The sequence below is a fragment of the Phaenicophaeus curvirostris genome, chromosome 5 (assembly GCF_032191515.1).
Source record: "Phaenicophaeus curvirostris isolate KB17595 chromosome 5, BPBGC_Pcur_1.0, whole genome shotgun sequence".
NCBI lineage: Eukaryota > Metazoa > Chordata > Aves > Cuculiformes > Cuculidae > Phaenicophaeus > Phaenicophaeus curvirostris.
Window position 1 is genome coordinate 52,131,005 of NC_091396.1, and position 18,584 is coordinate 52,149,588.

At 39.2% G+C, this 18,584-nt stretch overlaps 1 protein-coding gene across 4 annotated transcripts in view; it reads left to right on the forward strand.

Annotated features, from left to right (window-relative positions):
* Positions 1-18,584, forward strand: part of SLC24A4 (solute carrier family 24 member 4) — an 88,949-nt gene that overhangs the window by 63,728 nt on the left and 6,637 nt on the right. For all 4 annotated transcript variants that reach the window (XM_069858725.1, XM_069858726.1, XM_069858723.1 and 1 more), the window contains exons 11-13: positions 4,528-4,697; positions 6,785-6,929; positions 17,530-17,696. In XM_069858725.1, coding sequence (XP_069714826.1) covers positions 4,528-4,697; positions 6,785-6,929; positions 17,530-17,696 — 482 coding nt within the window. The remainder of the gene's footprint in view (positions 1-4,527; positions 4,698-6,784; positions 6,930-17,529; positions 17,697-18,584) is intronic.

Consider the following 18,584-nt stretch of genomic DNA (forward strand, 5'->3'; position numbering starts at 1 on the left):
GTAATTTTCACTTAAAAAAATTAGTTTGCAATTAGAAGTTGAGACTTGGGTATTAAAAGAAAGGATGTGGGCAGATGAGTGGGAAAGAAGGGATTACTTGTTGAGTTCAGATCCTCAGAAGACTGGCTTTCGCATGGCTGAATATCTCTGCATACATTGCCAATATGTAAAATTGAGAAATGCAGGTTCTTTGCTGTCTGTGTCTTTGTCATAAAGGGGAAGAAGATGATACCCAGCTTCTGGCCATACCAGAAGGTAAGCAAACATACCTGGGTATTTTTGGCTTTTTTTGTAAGCCTGTTTTTTATCATTGTCTTACCCTCTTCTCTTTCTTTCCTTCTTTTCTCTGTAGCACAAAATCATTCCTGTCTTCAAAGCACAAACCATATAATTTAGTGAGCTCTTGGGCTACAAGTGAGGTCTCCTTGCTTTGTTTTTTGCAGACATCTCCCATTCTAGGAGACTGAACTCAGCAGCAATGTAGGTAGCGTTTGGAAAGGTCCTTGTGTAATATCAGATAGTGGCAAACAGGGATTTAGAGCAGACTCAGAGAATCCCATTTTTCTGCTTTTAGTGTTTAGACTGGGATCTCTTCAAGGTAGATGCTGTCACTTACTACAGGTTTATGCAAAGACAGCACACTGATGCTCTTGTCTCTGATATGTTGTTTAGACAATAGTTTAACAGAGATTTAAAACTATGTCTCATAGGAGATTGTAGCGTAGTTAAATGAAGATGACTCAAGTACTTTGATCTCATTTTACAATGATTTTCTGTGAGCATTGACTATGATACAGTGAAGTCTGTCCGTTGTGGAGGTAAATACATACAAGAGGGTGCTTCCTAGGGCAGTTATTACTTATGTATTCAAGAGGGGACACAGGAAAAGGGTGATCTACTCAAAGAACATAGATATTACCAGATTTTACTTCCAAGGCATTTGCTGGGTTTTGATATCATCTCCCTGCATGCTCTCCTCTAGCCACTGTGTGGTACAGGTATAGCACAGAGCAGTTGCCTGTCCACCCGTTTCCTTTTCAGGAAATACGAAAATTATTTAATGCTCGTGAATAACATGCAGAATTCTTAGGAAAAGGAACAAGAAAGCTAATAAACACCTGGTCTCAGGATAATGGTGTCTCGAGTAGCAACCAGCCACAGCAGATCTCTTCTCAAATTTCACTCAAAGATGCACTGAGGGTGCAGTTTCAATCAGATTCCCTTTGCCTTCCCCAGCACCCATTACATAAATACATGTTGCATTGTTCAGTGTGTGTGAATATAGGTATTATCACAGGCAAACCTACCTGGGATGAGAGAAGACACAAAGAAAGATTGAGGAGGTGGCAGGGTTTGGAGTGAGCAGTGGAGAGAAGCATTATAATGTTAGCCTCACTGCTTTGTAGGTGGATGCTTCATGTGTTAAGAAGCTGTCCCATCACACGGCTGCCTGTTGCATCTCCCTCCTGTTGAGTCAAAATATGCCATGACCTGTTGGTGACTTGCTATTAGCTGACACTTGGCTGGCTACACAAGCTGAGCTGTGCCTTCCCCAGCAGCAGCTTACAGAAACAGGAGCACGGCTAGTAGCAGAGAGAGAACTAGATCTGGCCTTTGCCTTCTCTCAAACCTATGGTTAGAAAGTTTCAGGGTACACCAAAAAACCTCCAGTGGCTTCACCAAGGTGTAGATATATCCTTAATCTGATTTTCACAGGAGAAGAGTCTGATTACCTCTCAAAAAACCAGTTGCTTTGGGGATGAACCATCTTCCTACAAGGCTGGTTAGTCTGTTGTTTGAGGTGCAGATAAAAGGCAGGCTTACATGCTTGTAGGTTTTATTACTTTCAAGAGCTCCCAATGATATAATAGAAAAGCTTCCATTACTCAAGGTCCAGAGAGAAAAAGGAGAGCTTCTCACCATAAGATAAATTCAGTTTCAAGGGTGAGTTCTACACACACCAGTGAAGGTAAAATATTTGTACTTTTTGAATAATGCTGCTATTTTAAAAGTACATATGTGGTTCAGTGCCTTTGGCTTTCATTGTATTGACCCAATTTTCCACCTGGCAGCATGGTTCAATTCTGGTCTAAACCCAGAAACACTTGGATAAAGCAGGTCTCTGAACACTGTGATGTAGATACATGGGGGGCCTGATCAGGAGTCGACTAAAGTCAGCAAGAAGCGTCTTTTGATTTTGACAAGGTTGTTGGTGATAACCCTTTGTGGTGAGCAGAAAGTTTAGGTAGTTTGTAAAAAGGAAAAGCTGTTCTCAGAAGATACTTTTCTAAGGAACATCATAAGCCAGAAGCTAAGAAATGCTTTTCTCTGTCTCACATTTGTGATAACCACTTTTGCAATTTTAGGTGGAGCCTGTACCATATGGGGCCAAGGTACGTATGTTTGTGGGCACAGGGAGTCAGACTGAAGAGTTGTTATGAAAATATAAGAGCAATTTGCTGCAGTAAGTCAAAACAGCAAAAATAACATGAATATAAATATATTTAATATAAATTAAATGTATTTATATATGTACAAAAATATATTTATAGTGAAGTTTATAGTGAGGGTTTTTTTCATGGTATTTCATCAAAGCTGAGTATATTTGGTCACTGTCTCCATAGTGCTCTAAGAAACAGTTCCAGAGCAACTACAATGCTTCCATGTTTTACATGATACTGTAAGGTAACAAAGCATTTTGGAGACTTCACTGAAGAAACTTGCCTGAGAGCAGTTCATCTGATGAGACTTTTAAAAAGATACCTGTCCTTTTTGCCTTATCAGGAGTGCTGTCAAACATTTCTTTTTCTTTGTCTAGCTAACGTAAATGTTCAGCTACTGTGGTTGAGTCCTCTTCTGTGAGGACTGATGTCTAGGAAGCTGGTCTGGCTTATATGTTCCTTCACAGAAAAGCTGCTATACTCTAACTGTGAAAGTCTTTGTAATGGATGTCATCCTTAGTTACATCATCAGCTGCAGTACTCAGCAAAGTTAATTTGTTTCAAATGTTGGGGAGGAGGGAGTATAATTGTTCCTTTAAGTTTACCAAATGCAAAATTATTACTACTTCTATTATCCATTAGAGAAGATAAGCTGCAAGACAAGTCTGCAGGGTGGATTCCTTGAGTAGGGCATATTTCTTTTTGAAACCCAAGATCTCTTTATGATACCTCAGGTGACCTTAGTGTACTCATTGAAGACTCATTTTAGTGAAAGAAAGCAAGATGCTGAAATGATAATGGGTGAAAGGTACAGCTGTTTACTGTTGATTTACAGGCTTTCTAGGTTTTTCTTGTTGAATGATAATGGAAGTATATTTTTCTTCAATTTCAAATATGTTAGAAGATGCTTGAGACAGCAAAACCTTTCTTGCATGTTGTGATTTACATGCATGTATGGATCCACTCTTCTTCCTGGAAAAAAAAAAAATTCAACGCTGTAACAAAGCCAAAAAAACCCCAAAAACCCGTATTTATTTCTCTGGTTTTAGAACTGGTCTGTTTTAATTCAGTTGTTTGAGTTGAATGTTTTCTTAGATTTCCTTTCCTTCCTGACTTGAACCATGCACTAATTGTCTTTCACTTCTACCTCTTAAATTCTCTTCTTCTTCCTAATGTAAGTAACTTAATGCAGAAGGAGTGTGGGAGGGTGAAGCCAAGCTAAGCAAAGCAGAAACCAAGCATCGAAAAATTTTATTGGTTTTTTTTTCCCCCATACACATTATTACATGTAATAATTAATATTTATTGCATTCATATGCATATTACCTGCTCTGCTTTCTAACCCCACATGGGTATGTCTCCTGTCTGCTGAGCCTTGCTCTGCTTGCTATGTGTAGTTTGTAGTATTTGTGAGAATATTGGTTTGTTGTTGAGCTTTGAAAGTTCTTGCCTGTACTTGTGTTGACTCCCAATATAATTTTGTCTCTCTGTTTGTGTTCTTAACACAGTAGAACAAAATTCTTAATGTTGGTACAAGTTCCTTTGTATTAACCAAGGCTTACTTATAACATACATTTGTTCTCAACAATTGTTGTTTTTCATAATTTCAAATCTTGTCACGTTAGAAATAGTAATAATATTCCGTGAAGATATCTGAAAGGAATGAGCACAACATTAGGGACTTCTGGATTTGCAGTGCCTTGATCCAATGGGATACCTTTGGAGGTTTCAGGAGTGCTGTCTACACTGCCACATTGCAAGTGTTTTTAGAGAAGGTTTTTCTTTGTATGAGCAAAGAAAACTGGTATTGCAGCATGGCTGGGTAAAAACTGCTCCCATCTGAGAGTTGGTTAGTGGCTGCCTTAGCAGAGTGAAATCCCTTTTCAGCATGTGATGTGATCTAAACAAATTGCACAGCTGATGAGCGAATTCATCAGGTTACAGAAATATTACAGGAAGGTCACTCATAAATTCAAGCATTCAGATGAATATTACTCCCCACTTGTGCCTGAAAAGAATGACTCTGAATGATGGCAAGCATGGTAAGGTCAATTCTACAACTAACTGTGTCCATTGTGGTCATTAGTGAAGGGGATGCAGCAGTATGGCAAAAACAATGTCGTGATGGTGGATGAGATCATCTGCTCCAGTCCCCCCAAATACCGGTTTCCTGAAGCTGGATTACGGATTATGATTACAAACAAGTTTGGACCACGCACCAGAATGCGTATGGCAAGCCGACTTATCATTAATGAGGTAGGTTTATTAAGGAATCAATACATAACTATGAGGCAGAGGGGTTGCCAAAATCCTCGTAGTCGCTCGTAGCAATTCTGGAATTCAGATTCTCCCATGTTCCTAGAGGTGGGCTAAGCTGTCTTTCTGTAGCAGCTGTTACAGCAGATTTGAAGATGGATGCCCAGCTGGTGAATATGCCTATCTTAATGGGAGGACAGTCACCAAGGAGGGACTCCCTTATCTCCTTGCCGGAAGGTGTTTGTTGTCTCTGTGTGTGTGTGTGCATGTGCACATTTGGATTTTGTCTGCAGCAGCAGAGTTGGTTTTGATGATTAGGAAATTTGTCAGACTAAGAAAGGATAACGGACAGAGCACCCAAAAATCTGTAAGAACTGCTCTTATATTAGCAGCATATCAGGATCACATCAGATATTTGCCTACGTTCTTAGTCTTCAGTGTAGTCCTTAGCTCAAAATGAGAATGGATCAAAATATTTTTGTTAGGAGAATTTACTCTGGACAGTTTCAGTTACCTCTTACTCGATATATTCTCACCACCGTCTGTTGCTTGTTTCATACCCTGCATCTGAAGTGACTGAACCAGCTAAGTGATGCTGTTCTGAGTGTGTATATAGTACTTGGGGTGAAATCTTTGGCCTGCCAACCTTGGTTTTAGTGAAGGCAGGATTTTATCCTTTGCTCCCTACAATGTCAAACATGAGAGGTTTTTATTCTGGCAAATAAATTAATTTCAGTAGTTTAGGAAACACAAGCTTTGCCAAATTCCTAGAATTTGAACATCTTAACACAGTTCATATGTCTACCCAGCACTGTGAATACCCCAGTGAAGGATGGCAGCGCTTATTTGTAACAAAAGTACAATTTAACAGTGAAATAGTGTAATGTTTATTCGGAAGTCAGCTTAGTGGCATACAGTCAAGAACAGAAGATCAGAGAGGGCACACAGCAGCAATTGACTCTGTAACAAAGTTCTACTTTGAAGGCATTTCATTGATTAGAAAAAATCTCTTTCTTAATGGATATGTGCAGAGGGCTGATACTTGCTAGTTCAACATCTGCAAAAAGCATCCTCTAAGGCAGAACATTTTGGATCTGTGTTCTTCTGTGCTCTCATTGCCAAAGTTTTGCAAAGTGTATGAGTTTTTGCAAAAGATGTAAGTTTCCTCTATTTTCAATAACAGTGTGCTAATAAAAGTTCCAGAATGTTTTGGCATGTTGTGCAGTTACTTTACCTTTCAAGGCATTTCAGAGTACTTTTTAAGAAGCTGCAACAGTTCGTCATGAAAAAGAACACTTATTGCCCGTGCATTTTTTTTTTTTGTGAAAGTAGGAAATAACTGTTGCATCTTGCATTCTCCAGTGTATTAATGGGGAAATTATAAATAATAAATAAACAATTTTTATAAATAATAAATAAACAATTTCTATAGATATCAATAGTTATAAATAATTTTGTAAATTATAAATAATACAGGGATAGTTTTTAAACATTAGTAACTGTGGCACTGTAGCAGTCATATACATGTATGCAGAGGCAGTTATGAGCTTCATGATAGTACATATTCGGACAAGGGCAACAAGGATTAATCTTGGTTTGAAATAGTAAGTAGGACCTTTACATGTGTGTCAAGGAATGGAGATGAGAAGGAGGCAGATGAGTTTGACCTGAGTAGGAGAGATCTTGAGTAATGAGTCATTCATAAGCTAACTCTAATAGTGCAGAAATTATGGTGATATTGTTGGTTTGAGTGGGAGCTGTTGAGTGAGAAGTGCTTCAGAATAGCCACACTCATTAAAACATGGTGTGGAAGAATAGGTATGACAACTTTCTCCATCATATATTGAAAGACTTCTGCCAATACTATTGGACTCGATGATCTGGTGGGTCTCTTCCAACCTGGTTATTCTATGATTCTATGAAGTGTGTGGTCAACACTGGCATGATGAAAACAGGTAGGCCATAGACTGATTTGTTGCTGACTGGAAGGAAGGCTTGGTGGGGAAACATCATGGCTCACACTACTGGGACTGAACAGACGGCAAAGCTCATATTTAACAGAGTCATTTGTCTTTGACACTGTGCAGCGTCAGCGGTTAATCCAGTCTGCCAATGGCTCAGGCAAACCACTTCAGAATGGGAGACATGGGAACATTGAAAATGGGAACATCCCTGTGGTGAACCAAGAGGAGGAAAATGAACAGGACAACCTATCTCCCTTCTCAGTGCCAGGTAAGTCTAACATTCTAGGAGTTTATAGTAAGGAAACAGAAGATAGTTAAAATGCCAAACACTGCGAGGACAGAGGCGGAAGGGGGTTCATTTGATGGTCTGAAGGCTGGGTTTGATGACAGTAAAACTGGGCTGGAGGCCCCATGGCTAAATGCAAATCTTAGGAAAGTGTTTTCAAGCCATCATACGCAGTAATGGTAGAAGTGCTGGTTTGCCAGAGGGGAGGTGGAGGGAAAGTCATAAGGCAGGTTTATATTAAAAAATGGTTGGAGCAGCCGGATGAGTACTGAGCTGCTAGTAATTTTGAAGTCAACAGTTAATAATGATGTGTTGGAGATCACTAGGCCAGAGGCTTCTAACTGTATAAATGTGTAATGACTTGATTTAGTGACTGTAAGGGAGGCTTCTTGGATGAAGAGGAAGGGGTATAAAGAGAGTTTGGTACCTTTGACAGTGTTAAAAATCTTAGAATAGCAGTGTGTAATAATATTCACCTTCTGAATTTTTTTGGAAGCTCTGCTGTGAGTGGCTATACAAAACCAACCTTTCTGTGTTGGTGCCCTTCGCATTTCCCAGGTTGACTCTCCCTCAGATGCTTTGAAGATTAGACAGCAGAGATTAGATTACTCCTCACAGACGTGTAGTCAGTAGTCACCTCTCACACAATTACTGTTAACACAAATATTACTTGTCAGCAATTAACGTCACATGCAGTGAAAAAGGAGGAGGAAGTTTCCATATTGTAAAACAATTCAGAGATCGTGTTACTTCAGTTGCTATCATTTTGAAGAGATGTTTGCGACCAAACAAATATTGAAGCATACTGTGTGAAGACCAGATAAAACCATGTGTTTACACGTGTTACTCTACTATGTACTCTTAAAGGAGCTTCTTGCAGTCAGCAGTTATGGATTTTCAGCGTGGGTGAAGAATGGAAACAAACTGATTCACTGAAGATAGGCCCATTACATGGGTTCCTGATAGTCAAAGAGATAATGAAGAAACTGTTTCTATTATATGGCGGAATAAGTGGATCCAAGTCAGCAATATGCTTGTGCACATAAACATGTTGCTAATAATAACAAAACCAACAATAATAACAGTAACAGTAATAAACAACTTCTAAAGAAGAATAAACGTCTCCCCAGACCATCTTAAAAATGCAGGATTGAGTGCATGTGTTGCAAAGATGTTTTTAACCGAATTGTTTCTAGCAAGTTTTTGGATTCCAGTTTTAATTAGGGCAGTGCAATCATGCACTTCTTCTTAATGTTCCAGGATAATGCATAAATTTAACATGTGGCAAACATTTCCTGGAGAACAAATTGTCATATTTGGGTTTATTCAAGTCTCAGACAGCTTTTTTTATGAGTGAAAAATAGATGTTGGAGTAGAGCTTCCTAAGTGTGTGACAATCTCAATAGGTGAACTTCGAACCAAGGAGGGAGTTATTAGTTATGCCTTTGGCCTTTTTTAAATGCAGTTTTTCTGCATTTTCGAGTAAGTCTTTAAAGACAATTGAGGTGTAACGGGCTAAAGTGATAGTTCAAACTGGAATGGAGCAGAAGTTCAAACTGGAATGGATGATACAGTTCAAGCTAGAATGGAGCAAAAGTTCAACATAAAGTCAAAGTTTGTGTAAAAGTGGTGAAGTGATTGTTCAAAATCCTCATTGTTATCTTCAAGTTTTGTTATTCCCCTGTTGTCTAGAGATTGTTATATATTGGTTGAATTGTCATTGCTTAACTCACATGTTGTGGGGGAGAATTCTTTTATTTTTGCTTTCAAAAGTACCACTTTAATATAATGGAGAAAATGTAAAGAACCTGCATCATGCTTTTTTTGTTGTTTAAGTACTGTGGCACAATCAGTAACCTAAAAAAAACCAACCCTGACATTTAAGAGTGGCTTTAGGGAAAAGTTATTTTCCCAGAATCCTCTCTTCTTTTCTTTTGATATATTTTCAGGCCAGGAATAAGGCACAGACATTTTCTAAAGATCAGAAGTTCATGTATTCTTTCACTACTATAAAGAGCTCCATGAAGAATAGGCTTTCACTTTCCAATAGGACTTTCCAAGTCAATTGTAGTGGGCTAAGCAGAAAATTCTCTCCAATATCTTAAGAGCTGCAGCAGAAACGGCTATGAATTGGCCCAATTTTTTTTTTTCTGCTGTTCTGTACTCACCTTTTTTAGCCTAGTTCCGGGCTTGAATTTCCTCCTTCAGATTGTATGTTCTGGATCCTTTTGCAAGTACTTGTGTTTTCTGAAACAGAAATAAAGGTAAATGAAGTTTAGAGCACTACATCATCTCTGAGTGATTCTCAGTAATCATTCACCATCTGTAAGTTTTGATTAATTGTTCTTTTTTATCCACTGTCAATGGCAATCCTTGCAATAAATGTAGGTCTTCGGCACACAGGTGTACAGAAAAAAAAATTACCACATGAAAACAGTTTAAAACCACAGCATCCAGCCTAGATCCCAAATATCAAAACATCCAGAGAGATTCACCCCCCAGGGTGTTGTTCAGGCCCATGTTGAAACAAGAGGCAACATGTATTTTTTATCAAAACCACCTATGGTATAATACAAACTAGCCTTTGCTGTTGGTTTCTGTGTGGGAAGAAGCATCCTCTCTTTAAAAGAGGAATTTTTTTCCTTGACCTAACTTTTCACAGAATCACAGAATAACCAGGTTGGAAGAGACCCACCGGATCATCGAGTCCAACCGTTCCTATCAAACACTAAACCATATCCCTCAGCACCTCATCCACCCGTGCCTTAAACACCTCCAGGGAAGGTGACTCAACCACCTCCCTGGGCAGCCTGTTCCAGTGCCCAATGACCCTTTCTGTAAAGAATTTTTTCCTAACGTCTAGCCTAAACCTCCCCTGGCATAGCTTGAGGCCATTCCCTCTTGTCCTGTCCCCTGTCACTTGGGAGAAGAGGCCAGCACCCTCCTCTCTACAACGTCCTTTCAGGTAGTTGTAGAGAGCAATGAGGTCACCCCTCAGCCTCCTCTTCTCCAGGCTAAACAACCCCAGCTCTCTCAGCCGTTCCTCATAAGGCCTGTTCTCCAGCCCCTTCACCAGCTTTGTTGCTCTTCTCTGGACTCTCTCCAGAGCCTCAACATCCTTCTTGTGGTGAGGGGCCCAGAACTGAACACAGTATTCGAGGAGCGGTCTCACCAGTGCCGAGTACAGAGGGAGGATAACCTCCCTGGACCTGCTGGTCACGCCGTTTCTGATACAAGCCAAGATGCCATTGTCCTTCTTGGCCACCTGGGCACACTGCTGGCTCATGTTCAGTCGCTGTCAACCAACACCCCCAGGTTCCTCTCCTCCAGGCAGCTTTCTATGCAGACTTCTCCTAGTCTGTAGCACTGCATAGGGTTGTTGTGCCCCAAGTGCAGGACCCGGCACTTGGCCTTGTTAAACCTCATGCCATTGGACTCTGCCCAGTGGTCCAGCCTGTTCAGATCCCTTTGCAGAGCCTCCCTATCCTCCAGCAGATCGACACTTCCACCCAGCTTAGTGTCGTCCGCAAACTTGCTAAGGGTGCAATGCCATGATGCTTATTTTCCAAGAGAAGGGCTTATTTGAGGCTTTACAAGTTGGTTAGAATTCTTCGGAAACAGGACTAAAACTTACCAAAAAACCCCAAACAAATGAGAATAAAGCAGGAAGAAACTGAGCAGGCATATGTTGACAACAAAATGATGTGTAAAAGCCCTTACACAGCTCAGTAGCCTTTTAGGGCCCAGACTCAGAAGAGCATTTCTGAGCAGCTCTTAATGGATGCTTAAATCTCATTCACTGTCACATGTCCAAGATCCTTTAAAATATTCAGTGTTCTCAGCTGCTGCTGGTTTGACAGAAATGACAAACTCCTCCTCTTACAGGATTGGACCATAGATGCTTTATATAAGTAAGTCATGATGGTGTTAGCTAAAATAGGAATAATAATTCCCAAACATAATATGAGATGGCAATAAAGGAGATTAGCAGTCCTGCCCATACAAATACAACACATAGAACAGAAGCAAAGAGGAATTAACAGTAGCTACTGAAAACATTAAAAAAATACTTGTACTTGGTCAAACTAAATGTTTATCTCGCCTGATATTCCGACTCCAACTATGACTTCATGAAGGAGGCTGGGGAAGAATGAGACAAATTGACCTTCAGTTATTTTCAGTTCAAAGGACTTCCCGGACTGGGTATAATGTCTGAGTATTTTTAAATCCTTAATGTATTTCTTCTTCGTTAACCTGTCTAATTATCATTGAATCTTTGCAAACATTAAACACCCATAACAGCCTTTGAGGAGGAGTTCTTGCTTCTCTGCAATGCCCCTGTCTTCTCTCAGTGCCTCTTCATGCTTGTATTATCAGCAGATCCAGCAGACTTCTTGCACCTAATGTATTTGAAGTAAGATTTATTTTGAATTTTGTTTCTTCCTTGTAGTTATTCCTCAGACTCTCTTTTTGGCCTGATTTATGGTACTTTTGCTGGAGTTTGGAAAGCATGAGGAGGAGTGGCTGAGGGAGTGGGGGTTGTTTAGCCTAGAGAAGAGAAGGCTGAGGGGAGACCTTATTGCTCTCTACAGCTGCCTGAAAGAAGGTTGTAGAGAGGAGGGAACTGGCCTCTTCTCCCAGGTGACAGACCAAGAGGGAATGGCCTCAAGCTCCGCCAGGGTAGGTTCAGGCTGGACATCAGAAAAAAACGTTTCACAGAAAGGATCATTGGGAACTGGAACAGGCTGCCCAGGGAGGTGGTTGAGTCACCTTCCCTGGAGGTGTTTAAAAGACGGGTGGATCAAGTGCTGAGGGGCATGGTTTAGTGATTGACAGGAATGGTTGGACTCGATCCTGGGCATCTTTTCCAACTTACTGTTTCTGTGATTGTGTGGCTGAGTTAGGAGGAGAGCCAGCTTATGTTGCTTCTTTGATGTTGTAAGAGAAAAGTTCTTCCAAGAAGGTAGTTGGGAGCAGGACCTAAGCTAAAGTATTCTGAAATGGTTTTTGGAAGAGCTTCCTCTTGCCACTGCCTGTGTAATGGCGCATCTACCTTAGAGTTTTGTTTCAGAACGCGAGTGTGCTTCTGAGTCACATCTCACTATACTACACTTTGATTTGCACTGTGTTCTTGGTGCTCGTGAACGAGACTCCTGTTGCAGAAAACTAAACTGGAAAATGCTCCAGAAGAGCAGCAGGTGTGTTCTACCTTGGAGGAGGGTATGCAGGATGAATTGGAAAAGTGGGTAAGGATTTAATTTGGTAACTCATCTCTTCACTCTGAAGGGGCAAAGAGGGACTTGATAAAGTCTGTAAATCCCACTTCTCCCTTAAAAACTTGATAAAGTAGACAGCAAGGTTAAAACATAGAAAATAAACCATGTCAAAATCCATCCAAGTCAAACAAGGTATGGGGAGTGCTTCTGCTAAATTACATTTTATTTTTAATATTGTCCTGTGTAAAACTGTAGTAACCGAGTAAAGCTGGTTCCTGCATACTGAAGCAAATTCTTTTTTCTGGATCAGTTCCCATTTTAACAAAAATGCGTCTTTAAGAGGAAATTATTGGTGTAAATCCGAATATACAAAGTGTGGTAAAGGTACAGGATGAAAATAGAAATCTCAATTGTTTTAGACAGGTGTCATGATCTGGGGTTTGGAATTTGTGCTCTGGAAAATGGTGCTTCCAAGAAGAGTGTCAGTAGTTTGGAAAATAGTCTGTTTTGTATGAGGGTAAGGAGTAAAACCTGGGTATTTTCCACAGAAAAAATTCTTCCATAGAAGACTTGCTATAAGAATGTTATAATATGTCAGCTGCCCACCTGGAAGGCTGACAAAGGCTGTGCCTTGCTGGACACCCTTTTACACACTGCACAGCCTCTCTTTAGTGTGATAGCACAGTCTCTTGACTCCCCAGTTCCTAGGGAAAGTTGCAGAGCTGAAATCAATAAGGATTTTCCAAGAAGGTGGGGAGGCAGCTGCCATGTTATATTTCCTAACAGCAAATTGAAAACCATTTTCTTAGATTTCTTTTCTTCTTTAGTTTGCAACAAAGGCCTTTTTCTAGTGGAAAATAATTCTAATGGAAAATTCACAGTGGATCTAGTTTGTTATACCTCTTTCAGTTATTTCTGTGTTGAGTCCCATACGTGGGACAGAAATTTATATTCTTCTGTTGTGTTTTGGATACTGCACAAGCTCAGAAATTAAGCTTTCAGATTGGCTAATTTACATCTATTTAAGTTTTCCAGTCAGTCTCAACAATTACCAACAACACTTTCTAGCAGAAATTTACTGTACCTGAATTATTGCAGAGCTCCCAGTGTGGAGGTGTGTAAGTTAACTGTTATACATTTTCAGGTTGAGATTTGAATTAATATTGCTAATGATATGTAGGTGTAAATCTATCTTTGTAAATATAAAGTCAAATTAGCCTTTTAAAAAGTGTGGCGGTCAAGCATAGACCACTGCATCCCACATTAGTTACTTCAGAACATGACTAAACCTTCACATGTGAAAAAAGCATCTCCTTAGACAAGGCAGTTAGTAGCTAACTGATCTAAAAAAATTGCAGACACCCTTGCAAAGCCTGAATCTAATTGACACACAGGATTTTCAAAACTGTATTATTATGAATTCATACAAATCTCTAATTCAAGGTACCTTTTAAAAAAGGAAATATTCACTCTAAACAGAGTGGAAGGCTAAGTGGAAAAAGCTAGCAACTTTAACCATCTAGAGTAACTTAGATACAACTCCTGACGGTGTATTTGCAGACTCTGGTCTCTAAACTCAGCGACAGTGTTTTCTGTGCAGCATATTGATATGGAATCATAGGCTCTCTGCACTATATGTGTTTGGAAGTTCTGTTTCAGACTAGCTGTAGATTAAATGCCCACTATTATTTGGATCATCTTTAAGTTTGTGCCTATGATTCAGCTTTATACCAAGGGAATCTCATTGGTGTGATTCAAGGCTATTCTGTGTTGCAAACTAAAATACAGTAAATTGCAAACCAAAATATATTAAATGGGGACAGTCAGGATATTTACATCAAGGGTACACTCCTGATCCGAATGAAAAGAGAAATGTAGTTGCACATTTTTGTACTGAGTTCCTCTCAGCTCTGAGTGAATGTTGTGAACAGGACAGTACTTTTCCTGAAAAAAGGCACTCCCTTTAGTACCTTAAGGAAGTAACTCTTTCCTCTTAGTACTGGTGTTGACTTCATTCACCAGGACACTGTATGTGAAATTAATTATTGTGACTATAACATCTGCAAAGATAACAAGCCCATAAATGTATTGAAAGTTAGCAAAGGGCTCTTTGTTGTAGGGCTGCTGCTTTGTTTTCAGGACATTGTAGTCAGTTCTGTAATGATACCTCTCTGAAATACTTGACATACTTGGCTTCCACATATCTGGAGAAGCAGAAAAATGTGTGTATGAAGTGAGAAAAATAACTTCATGCAAAAAAGCTCATCTTTTACAGCAGGGTGAAGTAAGCACAATATAGACCAGTGTTGCTTTCTGTAATAAAACAATATTTTTTCATTATTGTTGTGGGAGGTACAACGAATACACCTTTCCTCAGCTATGTGGATTGCCACAGGAGCCTTCACACCCAGGGCTCACAGGAGTGGCCAGTACTGCTATGCAGACAACTGAGCTAAGGCCTTGTAATGGGACTGTGTGTCTGTTTTTGCAGAACAGCTATGAATCAGATAATAACCTTAATGAAGGTGGTAATTTTCTTCCTTGCATAGTGACCTACGCAACAGTCATAAAACAATTTGTCATGACATAAAAGCATATCTCAATTTAATAAATCTATCACTAAATCATTTTAATGATTACTTTAGAGTGGGTGGTCAAAAACAAAACAACAGTGCAGCACGAGAAGTAATTTCAAAACAAAAAAAAAATTCAAGCTGTGTATTGTTTGTGCATTCATCTAAGCCAGGTGAAGTGAATGAAGTCATCAGTTTCCTGAGTAAATTAAGTCTCACTTTATTGAGGTTACTGCTAATCTTGCTGAATTCTTATTTAACAACTCAGTTACAGCATAAGAGTAGACTTGTTCAGCACTGGGTGCCGCACAAGTTCTATAGCCCAGTATAGTAGGAGCTGAAGAAGATGGCATGAGGCAGAACCGAGGCCAGATATACTTAAAGCTTTATACAGAAGTTTATAAAAGCTGCCAAACCCTGACACAAAAGAGAAGGCAATGTAAAAAGTGTGTCAAGTAGGCAGCTGTGGCCATGGTGGTTCAGAACTATTCCAGGTTAACTGCAAATGGCCAGTTTGCCTCTCTAATAACCCAATAAACCCCGCAATTATAATACATGCAGTTCTTATTCCCTGAAGCCTCAAGCCTGATTGCCATGTAATGAATGCAAATGCCACTTCCACAAACCATCCAGCTGTGAAAACTGGTTCTGACTCATGACACTGTGTGGATAAAGCATCACCACTAATAGAGCCAGGATTTTTAATCTAACACACGTCCATTCAAACTGAGCAGGATAAGGGAACTGGAACTGAGCAAGCGTAGCGATGCCAGTAAGGCACTGTGAATTCTCACAGTTAAGCGTTTGTTTAAGTATTTCAAGATCCCTGACAAGATACATATTCTCCAGCAGAGTCTGAGCGCGTTATTTATTCTCTGTTTGTTCTCCAGGCAATTTGGTTTCTTTTATTCATGTTATTGAAAAGAGAAATGGGACTGAATCTTCTGTGTGTAGCAGCACTGAAGTCAGTCAGATTACACCCACATCAGATCAGAATTGGATCCATCATTTTTCCTGTCAAACAGTCGCCCACTCACCCTACATGTGGAATTATGCACTGAGGAAATTACTGGCCTAGGCTGTGCTGACTTGTTTGACTATGAAACAAGCTTAGCAACTTGGCTAGACAAAGAGTACAAATTAACTAGCAGGAGTCTTCTAATGATCCAGACAAATTAAAAAGGAGGAGGTATAAATTACCGTAGGATATTTACAGCCTTTTTAGCAGAACTAAGTGGTATGTGTGCTAAGAAGTGTCACTTTCTTGATAGAACAGGTAAAAGATAACTGTTTTAAAAATCTGTGTAGCAGTATACGTAGCTAGAGGGAAAAGCACTTTCCTGTAAGATCTGTACTATATCCTCTGTGACATGTACAATTCTAGAATTAGAGTTGACCCTAGGAATCTTAAGTAGTTTTATGTGTTGTAAGTTCCACAGCCATGAGCAAAATGAGAGTAAAGAGCCAAACTTAGTCTAAGATTACCTGGTAGGTTGATAGCACCTCAGAATTCACAAGGAAAGCTCAAGTTAAGGAGCCGATTCATAACTTATAGAAGACAGTTTAGTACTAAAATATATATCGAAGTAAATTAATAAAGACTTGCATTTGGAATCAACTCCTGTTAAACAAATCCTAAATCTCAGTGTATTTGCTGAAAGAAAATTACTGGTGAAGTTAGTAGGAGCTGTCACTAATTTTTACCTGCTTTTTTATAATTTAGCTAAATAACTTTGCTAGAAGATGTATCTGATAGTTTTCTTCAATGTGATCCATTATTTTATTTAAAATTACATATTTTATTAGATCTCATGTATAACATTATCAGTTAAGGATGGAAATCCTTACTAGCATAATTCTAAAACAACGTAAAGAAAACCCAGACAAAAACCACCATGCTGTTGGCCGTGATACTCTGATTTAGCCTGATAAACAAATCTGTTAGCCTACTTGCAGGATACTTCATGAAACATATAAATATAAACACCTCATTTAATTATGGCCAAATTATAAAATAATTCTTATTTATGTATTGAGATTTATGCGCACATTCATAATGCTTCACATTTTTAAAAAATAAGGTGTGTGCTTCAGTAACGACAGTTCTCTGGTTTTTTTCACCAGCTGATTTTGGAGAGTTGTATGAGGGAGGTCAATATCTTCAGTTTACTTTTACAGAGGATAAGAGACCATCTTAAGGTAGGGCTAAATGCAGTTGGAGAGAGTTAACAAGTCTAGATCTTCTAATTATCAGTTTAAAGTTCTGCTGAAGTGACCACAGTGAAGCCTGCAAAACACACTTTCATGTTCTCAGGTTGAGTCTGTACTTCTGTTGTCTGTGAAAGTATTTTCTGTTGCTGCACAGGACTTACAGGCTATTTTCACTATAAGGTTTCCATCTTCCTTTTTAAACGAGGGTGTGTGTGAGTTTTTTGGTTGGTTTTTGTTTGGTTATTTTTTAAGTTTTGGATTAATAGTGATATAGGTATTTGAAGAAGCAACAAACCTGACTGTTAATTTTGATTTTAAAAGCAGCCATGTTTTTAAATCAATATTATTCTTTTATGGATTTACATAGACCTTGGCAGGTTTAACTATGAGATTCTGGATGTGCATGCAGAATTTGACTGAGAATGATAAAAGCAAGTGTAGCTGAGGGATATACTGGAAAATGAGCTGACATGCATACTTATAAACATCCTTCCGGGATCATCTGCTGTGTTCAGAGAGGCATAGCTAGGCCTGGGAAAATGATGGGAAAGTTAAACTTTTTTTCCTTTCTTTGGCTTGCAGATGGAAAAATGAACAAAGTTAAATGGATTTTGACATGGCCGTTGATATTCATGCTCTTTTGCACCATTCCAAACTGCAGCAAACCACGCTGGGAGAAGTGTTTTATGGTGACATTCGTCTTATCCACTCTCTGGATTGCCTTGTTCTCCTACTTCATGGTGTGGATGGTAAGCACATGTAGAAGGCCTTCCCATACTGAGTGAAATGTGCATCTCAAAATAGATAATAGATTTTTGTGTATTTCTTAAAGAAAGGCATGTAATTGTAGTGCAGTCTTTTCAGCTCATTCTCTAATTATTATAATTCTAGCTTTCTGATGGTCTTTTCTGCACAAATAATTGGGCCTTTACTGTATAGGTCCCAATACAGTAGAGGAAGGTTGCAGACTGATTTTTCAGGACAGCCACACCCTACTACTAAGTGGGAGTTTAAATGAAAATGTTTTAACTCAGTAGCTGAGACACCTTTAGAAATTTGAGTACAGGGTCTGATACTGGAACATGCATAAAAGCAGATGGGTGGCATAAGCTGAAGATTCAGAAATGGTGTAGATCACATCAAGTAGACTGAAATACTGCAAGAAAATCCTTCGTGATGAGTATTGTAATTGCTGGTATGTTTCCATTTGCCCTAGATCTGTAAGAAGCAGTGTATCAGGTGTAGATCTGTAAATTGTTGTCAGTTAAGGAGCACACTTACCTGAAGATTTGAATAAGTTCCTCTTCTTTCTTTCCTGCTTTCAGTTTCTCAAGTTTGTTTTCAGTTAGAGAAGAGGCAAGAATAGGAAAGCTCGTCAAATACTTATATACGGTCTCACATACATACACTCATAGTGGTTTGCAGTCCTTTCGAGGATCGAACCAGCAAGAATCTTGCCATTCTTGGGAATGAAAAAAAAAACCCAAAACCCACAGGTTGTATTATGTCTGTTAATCTCCTTAAAAGATCGGTATCTTCTTTTAGTAGTATAGAATATAGAGCTTTTTGTTTACTCATAAATTTTGAATAATATGACCCAGAGTACTTTTCATTTTCACAGGGTTGATTCTAGGCTG